The sequence below is a fragment of the Culicoides brevitarsis genome, chromosome 2 (assembly GCF_036172545.1).
Source record: "Culicoides brevitarsis isolate CSIRO-B50_1 chromosome 2, AGI_CSIRO_Cbre_v1, whole genome shotgun sequence".
NCBI classification, from domain to species: domain Eukaryota; kingdom Metazoa; phylum Arthropoda; class Insecta; order Diptera; family Ceratopogonidae; genus Culicoides; species Culicoides brevitarsis.
The window spans coordinates 22,676,523-22,696,831 of NC_087086.1; the positions used below are offsets into that span (position 1 = coordinate 22,676,523).

The 20,309-nt window shown below is 28.4% G+C and overlaps 4 protein-coding genes across 9 annotated transcripts; 3 read left to right on the top strand and 1 right to left on the bottom strand.

Annotated features, from left to right (window-relative positions):
* Window positions 1-5: 5 nt before the first annotated feature.
* LOC134828378 (sensory neuron membrane protein 2) lies at window positions 6-15,695 on the top strand. 6 transcript variants are annotated; one of them, XM_063841340.1, is made up of 11 exons: window positions 6-9; window positions 447-543; window positions 3,037-3,194; window positions 3,384-3,531; window positions 3,668-3,802; window positions 7,468-7,527; window positions 8,375-8,632; window positions 8,692-8,921; window positions 9,096-9,289; window positions 14,062-14,180; window positions 15,017-15,695. In XM_063841340.1, the coding sequence occupies exons 2-11, from the start codon at window positions 496-498 to the stop codon at window positions 15,335-15,337; spliced, it is 1,671 nt and encodes a 556-aa protein (XP_063697410.1). In that variant the 5' UTR covers window positions 6-9; window positions 447-495; the 3' UTR covers window positions 15,338-15,695. The 6 variants fall into 6 exon arrangements, with proteins under 6 accessions (XP_063697410.1, XP_063697413.1, XP_063697408.1 ...); XM_063841338.1 differs by lacking the exon at window positions 6-9 and having other exon boundaries at window positions 305-543; XM_063841343.1 differs by lacking the exons at window positions 6-9; window positions 14,062-14,180 and having other exon boundaries at window positions 198-543; window positions 15,017-15,223.
* On the top strand, window positions 10,331-13,948 carry LOC134832355 (uncharacterized). The gene is made up of 2 exons (XM_063846348.1): window positions 10,331-11,396; window positions 12,055-13,948. The coding sequence occupies exons 1-2, from the start codon at window positions 10,438-10,440 to the stop codon at window positions 13,946-13,948; spliced, it is 2,853 nt and encodes a 950-aa protein (XP_063702418.1). The 5' UTR covers window positions 10,331-10,437.
* A 246-nt stretch (window positions 15,696-15,941) lies between the features above and the next one.
* On the top strand, window positions 15,942-17,741 carry LOC134832353 (eukaryotic translation initiation factor 3 subunit E). Its single transcript, XM_063846346.1, has 3 exons — window positions 15,942-16,140; window positions 16,335-17,287; window positions 17,349-17,741. The coding sequence occupies exons 1-3, from the start codon at window positions 16,051-16,053 to the stop codon at window positions 17,611-17,613; spliced, it is 1,308 nt and encodes a 435-aa protein (XP_063702416.1). The 5' UTR covers window positions 15,942-16,050; the 3' UTR covers window positions 17,614-17,741.
* LOC134832352 (acetyl-coenzyme A transporter 1) lies at window positions 17,739-19,690 on the bottom strand. Its single transcript, XM_063846344.1, has 2 exons — window positions 19,552-19,690; window positions 17,739-19,470 (listed from the first exon to the last, which is right to left on the bottom strand). Exon 2 carries the CDS (start codon window positions 19,445-19,447, stop codon window positions 17,879-17,881), a length of 1,569 nt encoding a protein of 522 aa, XP_063702414.1. The 5' UTR covers window positions 19,448-19,470; window positions 19,552-19,690; the 3' UTR covers window positions 17,739-17,878.
* Between the last annotated feature and the right edge of the window lie 619 nt (window positions 19,691-20,309).

Consider the following 20,309-nt stretch of genomic DNA (forward strand, 5'->3'; position numbering starts at 1 on the left):
TAAATACAGGTGAAACAATATTTTTATTCACATTCATTATAGTCACACGTAAACATTTATTCATTTTGCCTTTCAGTCATCTATTAAGTTTCACATATAACAGACCTATAATTCGTACTATCAAATCTATGACTATTTTAATGCATTTTTTTGCCCATCGTGTTTCAATATTTAAAAATTACAAAACATTTGGCATTTTCTTGGTTTATTTAAAAGTTTAAGATATAAATGAAAGCAAAACGAAATCGTTTTATATGTGAATAAATTTATGTTTTTAATTTCATTGCACGTATGCGAAATTTTAATAATTTTGGGAACAAAGTGATGCAACAAGTATAAAAAAAAACTACGGACACAATAAAGAAAAAAAAATACTTAAATAATTAATGATTTTTTCCTAAAGAAATATTTGATTTGATTTTTTTTTTTAAAATGATCCATTTAAGTCTGTTTGGAATTATTGGAGGTGTTGTATTAACTACTTTAGGACTGATTATGGGATTTGTTGTTTTCCCACCAGTCATAGATATGAAAGTTAAAGAAGTAAGTAAAGTAACTCTTGTTTTATATTTAATTTTTAATTATGAATAAAAAGTTGCCCACTAAATTAAATAATTCTACGAAAATGCTAATATGAAATATATTTCGAAGTGTTTAAAACATTACAATGACATTTAGTTATTATTAGAAAACATATTTTAAGAAACTGTGTAATTAAATATTGAGTTTTTTAAAACATAGAATCCTTGTAACAATGTTTTTTTTTTGTGTATAACATGAAGTTTTTATTTGATGATCATTAGGAAAAATAAGTTTATTATTATTTACAAACATGAATATTCAGTCCCCAGAGAAAATCGATCATTATTTTCAAGAACAAAACTATACTAATATAATTCTCTTTATCAAGGTTATTAGTTATTTGATGATCCTTTTTATATACATATATAACATAATATATATGTAATATAAAATATGCATGCCTACTAATGTTTAATTTGTTGTATCTAACATATTAAAATTTGGACACGGATTGGTATGATCTATTAATATTTTTTTATGTAGGTCAGTCAATTTATTTACATGGTTCTTTTTCGATTAAAAGTTCTAACTATAATTGGTTTATCGATCCAAAAAAATATTATGAGTTCGAATCAAAGAAAAAATAAGTATTGTGTTTTAGAATTTTTTGTTTAATGTTCAATGTTACATTGTACATAAAAAGTGATTAAATCATTAAGAAAGTGATCAAACAACACTATATATACAACACAATATAAAAAATATTAAAAATTTTACAGAAAATATATCTAGGTAGGTACATAATTTTTGTAAAATAATGACATTTCGTTTGTTTAATTCCGCAATCACTATTTTCAACTTTTTGCGTGATTCAACTATTTACGACAATGACAACCATAAAGTAAACAGTGAAAAATCTATAAATATTTTCAAAACCATGATAAACTTTACTTATTCTAAAGTTGAATCTAAGTGCCGAGCGCTTGAAATGAGTTGCTCACCCACAAGATCTGTTCTGATCTGATATTCAGAAATATATTTTTTGCGTACCTACATCATGATTTTAACCTTAAAATACTTTTAATTTTTAACTTAAAATTTCTGTCTTAGATATACAACTAATGAATTTCTATTTTGTGCTTTTAATCAAAATTTATAATTTATTTACAATTATAATAAATATACATTATATTTTTAAGTAAATAAATTTAAAAATATAAAAAAAAAGTTTTTGTACCTACCTAATACTTTTATATCATTATGAAAATTATTTTTCAAAGCATATCAATTATCGATAATCATTGTTTATAAAAATATTATACGGTAAGTAAAAATAAAAAAATAAGATTTTTTTTTCAAAAAGAATCGAAAAATTTTATATAATCTTCATGAAATCACATTCAAAAAGGCGTTAACTTGCTAAAGTCTAATTTCTTAGGTCTACTAAATATTTTCATTAATTTTAACGTCTTTCAATGTTATATTAATGTTATAAATCTTTTCTCGTTCTAAGATCATATTTGTAACAACTAAAAAAACTCAATTAGCATTTGCGTCACAGTTTTTTTATAATGTTTGTTCAAAGTTCATTTAACGTTTTAATATACGTACCTACAGTGCCAGCAAAAAGTGACTTGATTTTTAATAGAACAGGTACCCATTGTACCTGTTGAAAGCAAGTTCAAATATTTTGTTAAATCATTTGAAACTGAAATACGCATTGCTTAGAGTAGAACTTGTTTGCCAACTTTAACAAAAAAATTAAAAGCAAAGATGGTCATTGAGACGATTTTAAGCCTGTTTCAGTTTGATAATCTGAAAATGCCAAAATGATAACATTTTATAGCCAATCAAACTCCCAGAAACTAATCATGAAAAATGTTTTCAAATTAAATATTCAGTGACACTTTTTATCTTTTCTTAGCTTTTATTTATTTGTACATATTATTTGTCAACATATATGCTGCATGCAAATACCTATGTCGACATGTTAAATTAGAAAATGAAAAAATAATAGTTGATTTTAGAAAAATTTAAGCCAAAAATTTAGAATTTTAATGATCGCGTTTTGCTTTTTATGTTCTAATACTCGAATTTCATTCGATTTTCTTCAAATTTGTAATTTTTACTTTATTTGGAGACCGAGAATTCACTTTGTTTTTAAATTTAATTAAATTTATTCGAATTTATCAATATAATTTTTTTTTATTCGCAAAAATTTAAGATTTTCGAAAAGAAGAATGTAAAACGAATAACAACTTTGAACAAATTTAAATTCATATTCAATCATATTTTACTGTTTTAGAGTATCATAAAGACAGAAGCTAGAGAAAAAATTGTAAAAGTAAATTTAAACTAATATTTCGAGCTCAAAATAGCATAATAAATTTTTAAATTTTACGGTGCGACAAATTTAATATTTTTTATTAATTATTCAAATATTTTGGAATATTTTCGAATTCGTCGAATATTTTTTTGTATCACTAAAATTCACACTCTCAATTAAATTTTCAGAGCGTGCAGTTATTGGAAGATAGTGATCAATATTATAGATGGGAAGCTTTACCTCAAGCACTAGACTTTAAAGTATACTTTTTTAATGTAACTAATGTGGATGAAATACAAAACGGTGGAAAACCAAGGGTAGCAGAAGTTGGTCCTTACATATATTCGTAAGTATTGCATTTTTGTAGTATAAATAATTTTAATTTTAATTATATATTTAGGCGAATAATTCATTTTTCATTTTCTTTTTTTTTTGTTTTTTTTTTTAATATATTTGTTTTTATTTCTCCCTCTAATAAATACAAATAAGAATTAAGATTTATAATATAATTATTTTATTTATTTATTTTTTAAAGTCAATATCGTCGAAAACATAATGTACAATTTTCTGATGACAAAACCACCATAACTTACACACAAACACAAAAATATTATTTTAATGCAGAAGCTTCTGCTCCCAGGAAACAAAATGATAAAATTATTCTATTAAATATGGTTATGAACGTGAGTATATTATTTTGCGTTTTTTTATATACATACATACCTAGTTCTTATCACTAAAATCTAAAAAAATTTCCCCAAATCCTCTGCTTATGTTAATTTGAATCTTTTTCTGTTTCTATTTTTTTATTTTTTCCAGACTGTTTTTCAGACTTTAGAATCTCAAATTAAAGACACCTTAGTTGATATAAGAAGTGGTGTAAACAATACACTAGAAAGTATTCCATTAGTTTCCGTAGTAAAACGAATTATAGAACGGACTACTCCATTACAAGTAAAAATTTAATGATTTAATTTCATATGCAATATATCTTAATTTTTACTTTAGGGTTAAGAGTACGATACTAAAAGTTTGATATTTTTCATACAAATATTGAATTTATTTTTTTAAATTACAATTAGGCCGCTCCAAATTTATTTCGAACTCTTTGTCCCAAACTCTGTTTTTCGAAGGAAGGGGGGTGTTGTGCCAAAAAAAAAAATGTTTTAAAATGAACTTCAGAGCAATTTAATTAAAACATTTATTTTTACAAAAAAAAAAAAATTGAAAACATCAGTTCACCAATTTTTGAAAAAATATTTTTAGAGAAAAAAATTCTTAATAAAATATCATGTTCAATACAAAAAGGTTAAAAAATTTAAGAGGGATTATACGAGTCAAACGACCAATATTTGGAAGTTGTGGCCCAAGCAATCTCAGATTCAAATTTAACTAACTTCATTCGATTCCTCATCCTCGAAAATGGTAAAATCTATTTTTCCCGGAATTTTAGCTCGAACGGTTCGCCTTCTAGAGCCCTTCGAAGTTAGGGGTCTCATGAGTGCCCCGAAAGTCCTTTTTGACTAAAAGTCATGGAAATTTCAGGGCTTGAGACCTGAAATTTGGCATGAAAATGTAGTTTCACAAGCACTTTAAGACTCCATGCCAAGTTTTGAAATATTTTGAAAAATGGCGGGAAAATGGGCGATTTTCCGTTTTTAAAGGAGCACTTTTCAGAGCCTCAGAAGCCTACCCGGTCCTCATTGTTTTCCATCGGTCTATTGGAAAATATACGTAAAAACACTTGGATTTTCGAAATATTCTCACTTTTTTGATGGCCGATAAAATTTGGTTTCGCCCGAGCCATTTTAGTGAAAATAAGCTTAAAAGATCTCCTTTGAGAGCTACTATGGGAGCCATCGATAAGGAAAATTTTTTTTCTATTTTTGATCGAAAAGTACACTCTCTTACGCTTTTTTTGACGTTTCGATCATTGTTCTTAACCGATTAAAAACAACGAGGACCGGGTGGGTTTCTAAGACTCTTAAAAGTGCTCTTTAAAAAATGGAAAATTGCCCGTTTTTCCGCCATTTTTCGAAATATTTCCAAACTGGGCATTGAGTCTTAAAGTGCTTGTAAAACTACACTTCCATGCCAAATTTCAGGTCTCTAGCCCTGAAACTTCCATGACTTTTAGCCAAAAAGGACTTTCGGGGCACTCATGAGACCCCTAACTTTGAAGGGCTCTCACGGGCGAACCGTTCGAGCTGAAATTCCGGGAAAAATGGATTTTACCATTTTCGAGGATGATGAATCGAATGAAGTTAGTTGTATTTAAATCTGAGATGGCTTGGGCCACAACTTTCAAAAATTGGTCGTTTGATTCGTAAAATCCCTCTTAAATATTTATTTGAAAATTTCTTGTAAAATCATAAAAATATGCCAAAAAACGGTCATTTTTGATGAAATTTTTAACTTTTTTTTTATTTTATGGGACAAAAAATTCACAAAAAAATTTGAAGCGGCCTTAAACTTAAAAAAAACTATTTATTTATATGGATTGTTGATAATTAGTTAGTATTATTTTTCATATTTATTCTCATTCTTAGTAGAGTGTTAAAATAATTATGTGGATGTATGTATGTGTTAAAATAATGTATAGAGGTGCCGAGTTTACTTACTTTTGTATAAATTTTATTTTAATGCATTTATCCTAGGCCGGTTCACAAAAAATATGAATACCGAAAATTACTCATGAATTCATATTACCCGAAAACGAAATTTGAAATTTTGTTCAAAATGAGAGATTTAACATGAATTAACATTTGAAAAATTAACGCGAATTTTTCTTATTATTTTTTTTAATTGTTGAAAATAAATTAATTTTAAAATGTTATTAATTAAAAGAATAATTTTTAAAAATATAATTTCCTTTGCAAGTTGATAAATATATAAATAACAAGCTCAAAACGCTTAGGATTTTCACAAAATTGTTTAAATTAAAAAAAAACCATCTTTGAAACACCTCAAGCAATTTTTTTTGAAACTTTATTTGTTTTTTAATATCAAAATTTAATTTAAAATATTTTTATAAATCTTTTATATTCTGATTTTCTAATTTTACTGACTGATTAAAAATTTTCATAATTGAAAGTAGCGATTCACAACTTTTGAATTTAAATCGTAATTTACACAAATCTATTTCTACTTTAGAAAAAAAAAATAAAACTCATTTCTTATCTCATAACGGTTAAAAACACTTAAAATTAAAAATTACTAAAATTAAAAAAATAATACCTTAGGTTCAAAAAAACAAAAAAAAAGGCAAAATTAAAAAAATCAGAATATAAAATATTTTGGTAGGTATAAAAAATTAAATTTAAAAATCAAATTTTAAATTAAATTTAAAATTTTTCAATAAAAATAATAAAAAATCATTTTTTTTAACTTTTTGTTTATAAAAAGTAACTAATTTTTAATCAATTCTTTTAAAGAAGAAGATCTTTGCAATTTCTTAGTACGCTCCAAAATTATGAACATTATGAATGCGATGATTCATCGTTATTACCGTTTATGAACGATTATGAACGAATATGAACGACATGAACGTATTTTTGAATATGAATGCGTATTTTTGTTCTACGAATGATTCATAATAGTTATGAATTTTTTATGAGCCGGCCTAGCATTTATCATAACCACATGATATTTATCACGTTATAAATTTACTCAAATCAAAGATGGCAGACACAATTCAACGTACTGCAATTTCATCTTATAATTTTCTAATTGGCTTGTTGTATCCAATGAGTACGCTAGAGTTGCAACCGACAAACCCACTATCAAATCTCAAAAACACCAAGGTGATTTTTTAACTTTATATTTAATCAGTAATAAAGTACCAACCAATCAGGAATTTTTATTTTAGTTTTTTTTTATAAAAAAAAAACATTTTTTAAATTATTTATATTTTTTATTATATTTTATGAAACGAATTATTATTTCACATTGAATCTCGTATGTGGTTTAAGATTCACTGATTCTAGAAAACTCAAAATTTTTTGTAAGATAAAGAAAAATCCCTTTCAATGGCGAACAAATTTTTGATCAGAACTCCAAATGAAAATCAGAAAATGAATATATGAAATTTATAATGTAGCACATCAGTTTAGCACGCTCCTTTGATGCCAAAAAATGCCAAAAAAGAGCTTCAAATTTGGCATTGAAAAATAGAAATATGAAACGATTTGTCTTATTAAATGTTTCTAGAGGTGTCTGAAGTCACTTTATATTTTTCGTAAACTTTGAAGTTATATCAATATATTTGATCAATTTAAAAAATGTTCACTTTTGTGGACAAAACACGGAAAGGGATATGCTTAACGGATTTGACAAATTTCAAAATTTAAAGTATTTTTTAATGCATTTTAATGTATTTTTTAATTAAAAATGCCTATAAATAATAAAATACCTAATACCTAGTAATACCTAGGTACCAAACAAATTTAGTATTTTAAAGTTTTTTGGCTCTACTTAAAAAAAGTTCTGAAAAACTTTAAGGAAACTTAGTGTTTGACTATGTAGTTGTAAATAAATATTGTAAATATGTACATGAAAGAAAATTATTTTAACAAAAGCAATTTTTTCAGAAAATAAAAGTAAACATTAACTTGTTTTAGGAACATATACGAAATAATTTTGACAGATCAAAGATAGGTGGACGACTCAGAGATTTTCAGGTATGACAGGCAAGATCATTAGAACTCTAGTACAAACTTTTAAACAACAATTGAAATTTGATATTTAAGCAAAAGATCAAAAGAGTTGAAATTTTGCTTTTGAGTTTTAATTTAAGATGGACAAGCTACAACAGCGAAAAAAATATTTGTAGAGAATAGTTGTTTTGTAGTTGTTTATAAATAATGTTGTTTTCATTAGGTTTCGTTTTATTGTTGGAGCATCATAGAATTTCATATACATCATTTCAAAAAACATATAGGAGGAAATAAAAAACATTGTTTCTTGATTGTTCCCGTTTTCATTAGGTGACGAGCGATCAGTATAATTATTTGATACTAATAAATTTTATTTTATTTAAAAAAAGTAAAATTTATCTTACTTTCAAAAGAATCTAAGATGTCTAAGTGTGTATTGCAAATTTTTTGGAATTTCTTGTATAATTTGTTTAACTTTCGTTCTTTCGAAATTATTCACATCTTTAAACTTTTTATTTACATATTGTAATTCTTATAATGGTATTCTTTGCATTTTCCATGTATGTAGTAAATAATATATTTGGAGCATTTCGTTTAAAAAATACCAGACTTTTTTTCAATACAAGTATTTTGCCCATGTTTTGTGATAAAAAAATTTTATAACTACCTATCATAAAACTTTCGCCAAAACAAACGTTTCTTCTTTTTTGATTGACCTAACGATAAGCTATTCAGTTTTTAAGTTCTATTACTGTTTTATGAAAAAACTCAAACTGTGATTTTAGTATTTTTTAGAATGGAATGCACCATTTTTATTTTTTTTAATGTAGCTCAAAGTAGAGACTTAATAGATTATTTTACTTTTGTTCAGTCTATTTTACAACGTGCTGAGACAGAAAGCACTGCAAACCTTGGATTTATCAATGGAGAACTAAATCGAGTTTTTAATAGACCAGATTCTATGTTTGTCAAAACAACTCCAAAAGAATTTCTTTTTGACGGCATCCCGTTTTGTATCAAACCAGTGATTGGAATTGCTGCTATCATTTGCAAACAAATTGCCGACGCGAAAAGTAATACTGTGACACAATTTGATGATGGAAGTTTGAAATTCGCCTTATTTAATTATGTAAGAACACTTTTATGTGTGTTATTTTGTATCAGTATTTTAGAAAAATTTGATTTTAGAAAAATAATTCTCATGACGGAGTTTTTATTGTCAATACGGGGTACCGAGATCCACTTAAAACAGGAAAAATTGAGTTTTGGAATGGGCATAGTTCTTTAAAAAATTGGCTGAACAATCCAGGAGGAAGTACATCTATTTGTAATATGATTAACGGAACAGATGCTTCATCATTTCCACCATTTAGAAAAAGAGATGAAGATTTATTTATTTTTAGTTCGGATATATGCAGGTAAATATTAAAATAAAACTTATAAAAATAAAATAAACTTTTTAAAGTTTAAACCCTTTTGGATAATTTCACTTTGTCTACAAAATACCTAATTTTTCAAAAACATTTTCAAAACACATTGGTATAGTTGATCGATAACTCAGGACAAATACTATTTACTCTTTGTTTTTCAAGGTCAGTCAAGCTAGTCTATTATAAGGAGGGAGAGTATAGGAATATTCCATCATTTCAGTACCGTACATTGTTTTTAAATCAAATAGGACAAGAGTATGGAAATGAATGCTTTTGTATAAATCAAATTCCCAAAGCAATTGTACAAAAGAACGGTTGTCTCTTTAGAGGAGCGCTTGATTTAACCTCTTGTTTAAGTAAGTCACAATTTATTTTTTTGTGTTCGATTATTATTTTATTTACGTATAATTCTAATGATCGAAACTTTTCCTTTCCGTTAAGTATTTATTTTTCATGTACCTAGTATTAAATTGAATTAGAAATGTGTGAGATGTTTTTGCTGTTTTTATTATTTACATATATGGGCCATTTCACGAGGAATCACGGAATATCGTAACTTTGCCAAATCAAAAATCTAAGAAACTTTTAACTAAAAAAATAAGAAACTTTTGTTCTAGCAATTGCTTTTTGCAAAACAATTCCTTTTGCTTTTAAAAAAGAAATATTGTATTTTGATTTTCACATTTGCCTTTGCTTAATTCGATTTTTTTCATTTATTTGCCCAATTTTTGTGTAAAATATCTTTTAAATGTGAATAAAGTAAATTATTTTAGATTTGCTTTCCATTTTTTTTTTTTGTATAAAAAACCATAAAAACTTTGCGTCAATTAACAATTACTTTGACTTGAGGAAAAATCAAGACCAAAATATTATTGACTTTTTACAAAACTTTAGTTTAAGCCATACATTTTTCTCCATATACATATGATCGCAAATGAACCGTTGCATCAGAAAACCCAAAAATGTGAATTTTAAGCTCCTTTTTGCCAATTTTGTTCCTGAAGAAAATTAGGAAAATTAACCACCAGAGAGTTTCGCTAGAAAAGTTTCTTATTACATATTTCATGCTCTAGATGAAAAGTTTCTTAGATTTTTAATTTGGCGATGTTGTAATTTTCAGTGATTCCTCGTGAAATGACCCATATAAAAATACAACGAAACCGGTTTTTATAAGAAAAAAAAGAAATACAAAAAGTGTTGTAACTTAATAGAATTTTATTTATAATAATTCCACACAAAAATGAATTTTGACGAATTTTCAACCAATTATGTTTAGTTTGACATTCATCGAGGAATCGATTTTAAAAAATTATACGAGGATCAAACTAATTTATTGATTTAAAATGTAAATTTTATAAAAGCAAGAACTTTTTGGATTTAAATGAAATTTTCTTTCTTTATTCGGTTGTTAGTCATCAAAATGTATAAAATGCAAAGTGTAACCGAAAACAACTTTAGTTTAGCGAGTGTACGTGAGAGAATCGCATATTTTTAAAGAAGAAAGATGCTTCATGGATCAATACAACAATTTTTATGTGTCGCACTTTGGATCATAAGTAAAACACATGCTAAGATGTATGAAAGATGTGGGTTTTTGGAAGAATTAATTTATAGTTTCCAATTATCTTTTGAAGAGGCGAGTATTTGGACTTGCATCGCAGGACAAACAAATTATAATACAGCTGCTATGGGAAATTCAAAAACTCCAGGTTTACAACATTTTGGTATATTTCAAATCAATAAAGCGTATTGTATTTATAAACCTGGAAATAGGACGGCTTGCAGAGTAAGTTGTCAAAATTTAATAGATAATGATATAACGGATGACTTTTTATGTGCTCGAAATCATATATATTCACATTACTATAAAATATCTGGTGATGGATTCAATGCTTGGCCAATTTATACGAAATACTGTAAATCAAATTGGAGAAGATTCGTGATTGGATGCAATTTGAAACCAAAAATTGAAGTGTTTTTGAACAGAGCTTACAAATATAAAATCAATAAGAAAAATCTTAATACAAATGCAGCAAAAATATACAATACCTGTGAACTGGCAAATGAGCTTTTGTACAAACATCATATAGCTGCAGATCAAATTGCGACTTTTGTGTGCATAGCTCAACATGAGTCTGGACTTAATACTTCTGCTAAGAATTTAAGCGATGGAGATTATGGGCTTTTTCAAATAAATGAATATTGGTGTGGTCGTACCTCTCGTGGAAAAGGATGTGGTATATCTTGTTCCAATCTTTTAGATAGTAATATATATGACGACGTAAAATGTATGAAGAAAATATTCGATGAATATACAAAACTCCTTGGAAATGGATATAAAGCCTGGGCAGTTTACGAAATTTATTGTAATAAAAAAAACATTTCGTCGTATACCAATGATTGTTTTAAAAAAGGATTGAAAGCACCAGAGGAGCATCTTTTAGTTGTGTATAAGCGACCATAATTCAGGAATCATTATTAGGGAGCCGTCAAAAAATCCGTCGAAAGCACTTTTTTTAATTTTTATGTTAACAATAAACCTTAAAAGCCTATATATAATCATAATTAACTATATTGAATTTATAGAGATAGAAAAGGACAAGATAATAATTAATTAAATTAAATTTTCTACTCTAATGAACAAAAAAAGTGTAAGCGTTAAAGCTGAAAATGGTGGAAAACTTAAAAATTCTGCGCAAATTGTTAACTAATTTAAAAAAAAATTAGTAGAAAATATTTATAATATTTATCAAAATATTTTCATTTGAACTTGACTTATTTTTGATGCTCTAGAAATAACTTGACTTGTCTCTTAGTTGAATATGTTTTATTAGAGAAAGATGGATGTGATTAACATAAATCTCTGAATGAATTGAAACTGGTTACTACTTTGCTTCGTAGTATATGAATAAACAACTGATCATCAATGTAAATATTTGAGAGTAGCTATCCTCATAATGAACTATTAATACAAATCACACCTGTTTTAGTCTTGAGCGAATCTTTGACTAAGAAAGATAAATAGCAGAGCTTTGATCTAAGCAAAGTGTAAAAGTTATTTTTAAAAATCATCTTTAATGTAATCACATCTTTAATGAAAAAAAAAAAATAAAGAAAATAGTACAATGTCGACTTTAAAGTATTTTTGCTGTGTTTTTTTTCTAATTTGTTTAAAAGATGAAGGAAATGCAAAAGTATTCGAGAGATGTGAACTAGCGCGATACTTAGAAAGGAACTTTAGATTATCAAGCTTTGAGGCTGCAATGTTTACTTGTATTGCTGAACGACAATCTAGCTTAAATTCAAGGGCTTTGGGATCCTCTTGGGATGCAAACTTTCATGGAATATTTCAATTAAGTGATGCGTATTGGTGCACGGCACAGGGAAAAATCGGTAAAGTTTGTGGAGATGTTTGCGATAAATTTAGAGATGACGATATAAACGACGACTTTATATGCGCTCGTTTCTATGCATATGAAGAGCATCGAAAGCTTTCAGGAGATGGATACAGTGCATGGCCTTCAAGTTTTTATTGCAAAGCAAATGTTCATGAATATTTATTGTGCTTGAACTATTCTAATCAAATTAACCCTGAGAAACCTAATAAAAAAAAATCAATAACATCTCACAAAATATATAATAATTGTGAGCTCGCTCAAGATTTAGTTTACAAGCACGATATACCAAGGAATCAAGTTGCAACTTGGGTTTGCATTGCATATCATGAATCCAGATACAATACTTCTGCTGTAGGTCATTTGAACTGGGATGGAAGTGGGGATCACGGATTATTTCAAATTAGTGACCTTTATTGGTGTGGTCCAGGAAAAGCCTGTGGAGTATCCTGTGACGATTTGACAGATGAAGATATTAGTGATGACATCCTTTGCGTAAAGCAAATTTATGCGGAACACATGAAATTGTCCGGAAATGGGTTTTCAGCTTGGAGTGTTTATCCCAAATGCCGTGGAGATGTATCAATATATGTCCGTGGATGTTTTTCTGAAGACATTAATAATTTGCAAACTCATAGACCTATCCCAAGACCGGGAATTACTGCACCTCCAAAGCCTCTTAAAGTAAAAATAAAATCAAATGGAAAAATTTATTCTAAATGTGAGCTAGCACAAGAGCTTTATTTTAAGCATAAATTTCCACTTAGTCAAATAGGCACATGGGTATGCATTGTGCAACATGAATCTAGTTTCAATACGTCCGCAATCGGTCGGTTAAATTGGGATGGAAGTGAGGACCACGGATTATTTCAGATAAGTGATATATATTGGTGCGGAAAAGAAAAAGATAAAAAAGCATGCAATTTGACTTGCGATGATTTAAAGAACAGTGATATTACGGATGATGTGAAATGTGTTAAACAAATTTACAACGAGCATACGTTAATAAGCGGCGATGGATTTAATGCTTGGTCTGTATATTCGGAGAATTGTAAAGGACGAACTAAAAATTTCATTGATGAATGTTTTGACAGTGTGATGAAACCTCGCCTAAATAATTCTGAAGAGCAAAAAAAGACCATAACTAAAATTATTAAATCTACAATATCTATAAGAACTACAATCAAAGCGAATAGATTTGAGTCTACGAAACGACATTTGAATAAATTTCAAACAACTACGAAAAAAAATATTTTCAACTTTTACCTAAATGATTTTGGAAAAACTTCTAAAAGGTTGCCTACATTTAAGCCGTTTGAATCTTTAGCAAATTATAGGAGAACTACACCAACAAAAATAAAAAATTCAATATCGTCAAATAAAACGACAACCAAGAACATATCAACAACGTACATTAAAAGTAGGGTAGTTAATACACCTTTGGTAAAGCAAATTCAACAAAACACTGAGAATAAAAAGACTATTGACTCAGATTCCAAACCTCAAAATGCTTATGAATATTATGTAAAATATGTTTTGGGGGGAAAAGTTGTTACTATAGCACCTTATGATTTTGATTACATTAAAGGATTGACAAAACCAACATTAAAAAGGTTTTAATAAACTCTACATTTATTTATTTAAGGAAATAATCAAATAAAAATGTTTAACTTTTCTATTATTATGTTTTATTTAAAGTTGCAATAATTTTGCTATTTTTTTTGTCCATTTAGATGCAAATATTATTGCAACAAATCCACATTTTCTCGGAGCTTCACCAGAATATACTAGTCTTATTGATGGTTTTGAACCTGATTTCCGAAAACATCAAATATTAATAGATGTTGAACCAGTAAGTATTTTAACAAATGATATATACAAATATAATACAAATATAAGTCGTTTGAATTTTATAAGCATATAAAGACGTGCATATAAATGAAGGAATATATTTTTAACGAATAACAATTTTTCTCGACTTGCTTTAACAATTTTGAAATCTATTGCAAAAGATAGAGGACTAAAAAAACTTGACACTTATTTTTGCGAAGGCTCTATGTAGCTGGTTCAAAAAAAAATTGTTTTGATCCTTTGATCTTTCCTTTTTCTCAATATTCAAAAATTCAAAGAAAAAAAAATTGACCAGCTAATTTTAATAATAGCCTTCACGGTTTTCCATGTATTTCAGATTTGCAAGTCGGAAAAAATTGCTCAACAGCAAGGGTATTTCAAAAACGTATCTTGTTTCGCGATTCCTCCTCCATCATTTTTATGAAAAATGACCATGGGGGATATAGAAATTTTATATAGATTTTGAAATACTTTTTCATACTAAATGAAATACTAAATAAAATTTTATTTCTTTTCCATACAAAATAGTACTAGAAACGAAAATCTATATAAAATTTCCATATCCCCCATGGTTTTTATTTAAAAAAAAAAACAGAAAAAACAACAAGCGAAACAGAAAACGTTTCTGGAACACCCTAAAATACTTTCTAGAAATATTTTAGCAGTAAAATAATTTTCTTTTTTTTAACATAATAATAAATATTAATAAAAAAAATCCTTATATGTGTGTTACAGTCTTTTGAGAAATTTAAAATCTCGAAAAATTCTTAGAAAATTTTTTTTCGATTATTTTATTTTTACTAGGTATTTACGTTTTTCGTTTTTTTTTTGTTTTAGCACACCGGGATCCCGTTAAGAGGAGGAAAACGCATCCAATTCAATATGTTTCTTAGAAAAGTGGACTCGATCTCTTTAACAAAAAATCTTAAAACAACCCTCTTTCCCGTAGTGTGGATCGACGAAGGCATCGAATTGAATGACGAAATGGTTAATTTAGTAAATAAAAGCCTAATTAACGTATTGTTTTATCTAGATTTAGTTCAATGGGGTAGTGTAGTCATTGGATGTTTACTGGGCGTTAGCTGCACAGTTTGGTTCCTCATTAAGAAAAAGAAATTACGGAGCCAAAGTGTAGAACCCATATTTATGATCAAGTAAAATATTTTTTTTTAAACATTTCCTTAAGTGTGCCAATAAATAATTTGGAAAGCTAAGGTTTAAAATGCTATATGTTAAGTTTTCTTTTTAATTTTTTTATTATATCAGATGATTATTTTTAAGTCAAACCCCGGTGATAAAAAGCAAAAGGTGATAATTTATTTAACCACGTAAAAATTACATATAATATTACTATATAAATACTACAGTGAACTTAAGTAAAATGGAATAGATGGGGCAGGTGATAAGCTGATAAACCAACATGTAATAATTTAAGTTTTTAATGATTAAATTCAAGTTTTCACGCATATATTTCTAATCTATTTGTCATTTATTTAATAAATAATATTCTCGATAAACTGATTAATTCAAATAAAAAATTTTTCGAGTGTTCCAAAAAATTTAAGTGTCTTTTTCGAGTTTTTATAATGGTTTGGCTGATAGTATTTATTATTACTGTTTTTTTTTAAATTTAATTTTGGTTGTTTTATTCAAGGTTCAAGTTTTCCATCCAAGTCTGATTAATGGGACCAAGTTTCGATTCAAGTTTCAAGTTCTTCAAACAAGTTTGGAATCCAGTTTCTAACCTCTTGTCATCATTTTCAGCCGACTCTTTCTCACCGACTCTTTCCTCGTGTGAAAAATCGATAGTAAAACAATTCTTTTAAACAATTCATTTTAAGGCAAAGAAAAACAAAATTTTGTGCATAAAAATGGCTGAGTTCGACTTAACAGCAAGAAATTGTCAATACCTTGACCGGCATTTAACTTTTCCCTTATTGGAATTCCTGCTTAGCAAAGACGTAAGTTAAGTGATGACGAGTCCAAATTTTCATAAGTTTTGCTAAAATAGTTGAACTAAAAAAAAATAAAGCATAAAGATATTTTTTTTTAAATTTTTATATGAACTCTTTAAAAATATTTACATACTTTTTACATAAGTACAAACTTCTTACACATTCAAAAATAAATACTCAATATAACCTATATTTTTCAGATTTACGATAGAAATATTCTTCTTAAATATATTTTGGATATACTCAGCAAAACTAATATGATTGATTATACGTTGGACATTCGTAAGCGTCTCAATTTGGAGGACCAATTGCCGGACGAGCTTTCGCAAAAACGTATTACGGTTCTTGCTAAACTGAAGGAGTTGCAGAATGAAGTGAACCCTTTGATGAAATGCATGGATGAATTGAAGAATCGGGATACCATGAAGGATTCAAAACAGTTAATGAATGTACTCCAACAAGAATTTAATTTTGATGCTGACATTATTGATAGTGTTTACAAGTTGGCAAAATATTTATATGAATGTGGTAACTATTTGGACTCCATCAGTTATCTCTACATTTGTTTGATGGCTATGCAACCGACAGACAAAAACTATTTAAATGTTTTGTGGGGTAAACTGGCAGCAGAAATTCTCACACTCAATTGGGGAACCGCTTTAGATGATCTGAATCGCCTGCGTGACTATATTGACAACCACAACTTTACTAATATTCAGGTATTGCAGCAACGAACTTGGCTTATCCATTGGAGCGTTCTAGTGTTTTTTAACCACGCAAAAGGACGTGACCTGATTATTGAAATGTTTTTGTATAAGCCATTGTATTTGAATGCTATTCAAACAATGTGTCCTCACATATTGCGTTATCTTGCTACGGCTGTCATCATAAATCGTAGTCGTCGAAATGCACTCAAAGACTTAATTAAGGTCATTCAGCAGGAATCATACACGTACAAAGATCCAATCACTGAGTTTCTGGAACATTTGTATGTCAATTTTGACTTTGAAGGTGCTCGCATGAAATTACACGAATGTCAAACTGTCATCTTGAATGATTTCTTTATCATTGGATGTTTAAATGAGTTTGTAGAAAATGCTAGATTGATGATTTTTGAAACATTTTGTCGTATTCATCAATGTATAACAATTGGGTAATTTGGTAACTCTCATCATAAGTTTAACTTAAAACAATAAAACTCCTATCTTTTACAGTATGCTAGCGGATAAATTAAACATGAAAACGGATGAAGCCGAATGCTGGATCGTAAATTTAATTCGTAATGCTCGTCTTGATGCAAAAATTGATTCCAAATTGGGTCATGTGGTAATGGGAACACAACCCTTAAGTCCATACCAACAGCTGGTCGAGAAAATAGACTCTCTGAGTGTTCGAAGTGAGGCTTTAACAGTGTTAGTAGAGCGGAAGAATAAAGCTAAGAATCAAGACGGCAGTGACAATAACTGGAAGTATTACTAAGTAGTTGAAACAGGAAATTTTCATGAAAAAGATATTGTCATCTTTCAACTTTAGCAGAAACACTTTTTTTTATTAACTTTATAATTGTTTTGATAATAGACACTACTAATGAAGGAAGAAAAAAACATAAAATTTTTTGTTTTGATTTTATTTAATTACAAATTTATTCAACAAATGATGAGTGTTCAAAATATTATTTTTACGCCGAAGAACATTTTTTTAAACGTCTAAAAATATGTCAAACACATTTGATTTGTGTTAACTGCTATCTGGAATGCAGTTTTTTACTATTGTTTTGCTTAACGACACGCCATGCGTTCAATGGTAATGATTGTAGCTCATTCACCTTTGACTTTCCCCACCGATACCATGCGATTCCAAACAAAAGACATAATACACATTCAACATAATAGCCATCAATTGTTATTTCACAAAAGCCACCTAAACTTTTGCATTCATCTTTTTCTTGTGAGCTTGAGCAAGAATTTGATGTTGGTCCATTTTTATTACATTGATAAAAACTAAGTACGTCTGTCATAAATAACATGAGTGTAGAAGGCCAATTTCCTCCCAGATTGCATAGTGTATTCAAAAGAGTCATATATGTTCCTCCAACAATGGGATCACTAATTTTAGCGAAAAATGCCATTGCAGCTACGAACATGCTATATAAGGTGATTTGATAAAGTCCGTAATTGACCAGCAAAAGAATATAGTAATAAGTTGGAACTCTGTTTTCGACAATAATATGACGTGCAAGCCATAGCACTGCAACTCCCACGATTGTCATGCAAAGTCGGTAAGGGTACGCTGCAATATAGATGTTCAGAGGCTTTTTTCCCGTGGTATATTTGCTAATTACTAACGGAAGGATTATTTGTAATGGGACCAGTGGTATGACTAGAATAGCTAATTTGGTCTTTGGGACTCCTGCGTCTATCAATTTCAAAGAGGTTACTGCATCAAAAGCAGCAAATGCAATTTTCACTGTTAATAAGATAACAGCTAAGATTTGTACTGGTCTCAGTTTAATGATTTTCCATAGTAGCATGTATGACTCACGTATATTTAATTCTTGATGATCTGATGATTGATCTTCAGAAGGGTGCTTTTCGTGTTTTAGGAATGCCACTAGTGTGGTGGTTATCAAGAAGATGATGCCCCAAAAGAACAAAAATCCAGATAAAGTAACAATACCCTCGTTTGAAGGTACTGACCTTAAGTAGGTGTTACAAAATGTAGTCGACTCCAAAGCAATAAATACAACATATCCCAAAAAATATCCAGCTGTCTGTCCTACACTATTACATGTAGATGCGTGTCCTACATTTTCTGGCTTCAGCATGGATAAGGCCCATCCATCAACGGCGATATCTTGCGTAGCTCCTAAGAAATTTATCGCAAAAAACAGTACTGTAAGCACTGTGACATTTGGTTCCTTCCCGTCTTCTCCGCCTAACCATTGATTAACATGATACGATAATAATAACATTGAAAGCCCAATTAAATATTGTGTTGGGATCAACCAACTTTTTCTTCTTCCAAAAGTTGTAATATATAATGAGTCTACAATAGGAGCCCATAATAATTTTAAACTGAAAGGCCAATGGGCAAAGCTGAATTCTGCTTGTTGTTTATAGCTTGTGCCTCGATTTTGTAGTAACATTGGTATTGCAGCTGCTAATCCGATGGGGATTCCTTGCAGCAAATAGAGAACGAATAGACAAATAATATTAAGCCAATCTCCTCGTAAGTTACTTGATTCATGATGATCATCACTATTGGAATGTATCAAAAGTTCCTCTTTTTCATAATTTTTACGCCTTTTACTCATTTTTTACAGTTGTACGTGATGTGCTATTTTAAAAGCAGGTACACGTCAGTTAATAATAAAAACTAAATTTGTTACTTTCATTTGATTTTCTTTTTAGTAAATACCTAAAATGTGTGAATTTAAACGATGCTGACAGCTAAATTTTAACCTCTTAGCCTTATTTATGATCTGTCCTATCGAGATAATATATATTAGTATTTAAGATTTTATGAAATAAAAAACTTAACAACTCAAATGCTGAATGTTAACAATAACTACTGTAACCTTCGAAAACAACACCGAACCGAATAAATGAATAAAATATTCGGTAGGTAAATATTTATATGGTAGGAATTTACTTTTTTTTGTTTAACTTTTACACTATCGATAAAACTAGAGTTTTTGGCCATCGCAAAGTCATTACAATTTTTTTAAATATATGTATTTGCCAGTAAATAATATGTATATTTGTTTTTTTGCCGACACAAGAACATTTGTAGTATTTATTCACATACAATTTTGTTTTTCTTCCCATTGAAATCTGAGAAATTGTATTAAAATATTTACAAGGAATTTATAAAAATACGTTTCATAAAAATATTTACGTGATTAAATTTTTTTGTTCATCATTAGTCCATTTAAGTATTTACATAATTTTATGTTCAACAGAGAACAAATTGCAATCGGAATGTATTGGAATGCAATCGGAATATTTTGGAATACCACTCGTAATATCGGAATGTAATCAGAATGGTAATGGAAGGTCTTAACATTTTATCTTGGTTAATCGGATATGTTTTGAAAACCTAGAAATATATTTAAAAATTTCTTGTTCTAGAAATCAAAATTAAATTGAAGGGCTAAGGTCCATTGAGTGCGTCGG

Coding starts and splice junctions, on each gene's coding strand:
- LOC134832355 (XM_063846348.1), top strand. CDS start 10,438: ATGCTTCATGGATCAATACAACAATTTTTATGTGTCGCACTTTGGATC. Junction 11,397..12,054: donor GTTGTGTATAAGCGACCATA/ATTCAGGAATCA, acceptor TAAAGAAAATAG/TACAATGTCGACTTTAAAGT.
- LOC134828378 (XM_063841338.1), top strand. CDS start 433: ATGATCCATTTAAGTCTGTTTGGAATTATTGGAGGTGTTGTATTAACT. Junction 3,532..3,667: donor TATTAAATATGGTTATGAAC/GTGAGTATATTA, acceptor TATTTTTTCCAG/ACTGTTTTTCAGACTTTAGA. Junction 3,803..7,467: donor AACGGACTACTCCATTACAA/GTAAAAATTTAA, acceptor AACTTGTTTTAG/GAACATATACGAAATAATTT.
- LOC134832352 (XM_063846344.1), bottom strand. CDS start 19,447: ATGAGTAAAAGGCGTAAAAATTATGAAAAAGAGGAACTTTTGATACAT.
- LOC134832353 (XM_063846346.1), top strand. CDS start 16,051: ATGGCTGAGTTCGACTTAACAGCAAGAAATTGTCAATACCTTGACCGG. Junction 16,141..16,334: donor AATTCCTGCTTAGCAAAGAC/GTAAGTTAAGTG, acceptor TATATTTTTCAG/ATTTACGATAGAAATATTCT. Junction 17,288..17,348: donor CATCAATGTATAACAATTGG/GTAATTTGGTAA, acceptor TATCTTTTACAG/TATGCTAGCGGATAAATTAA.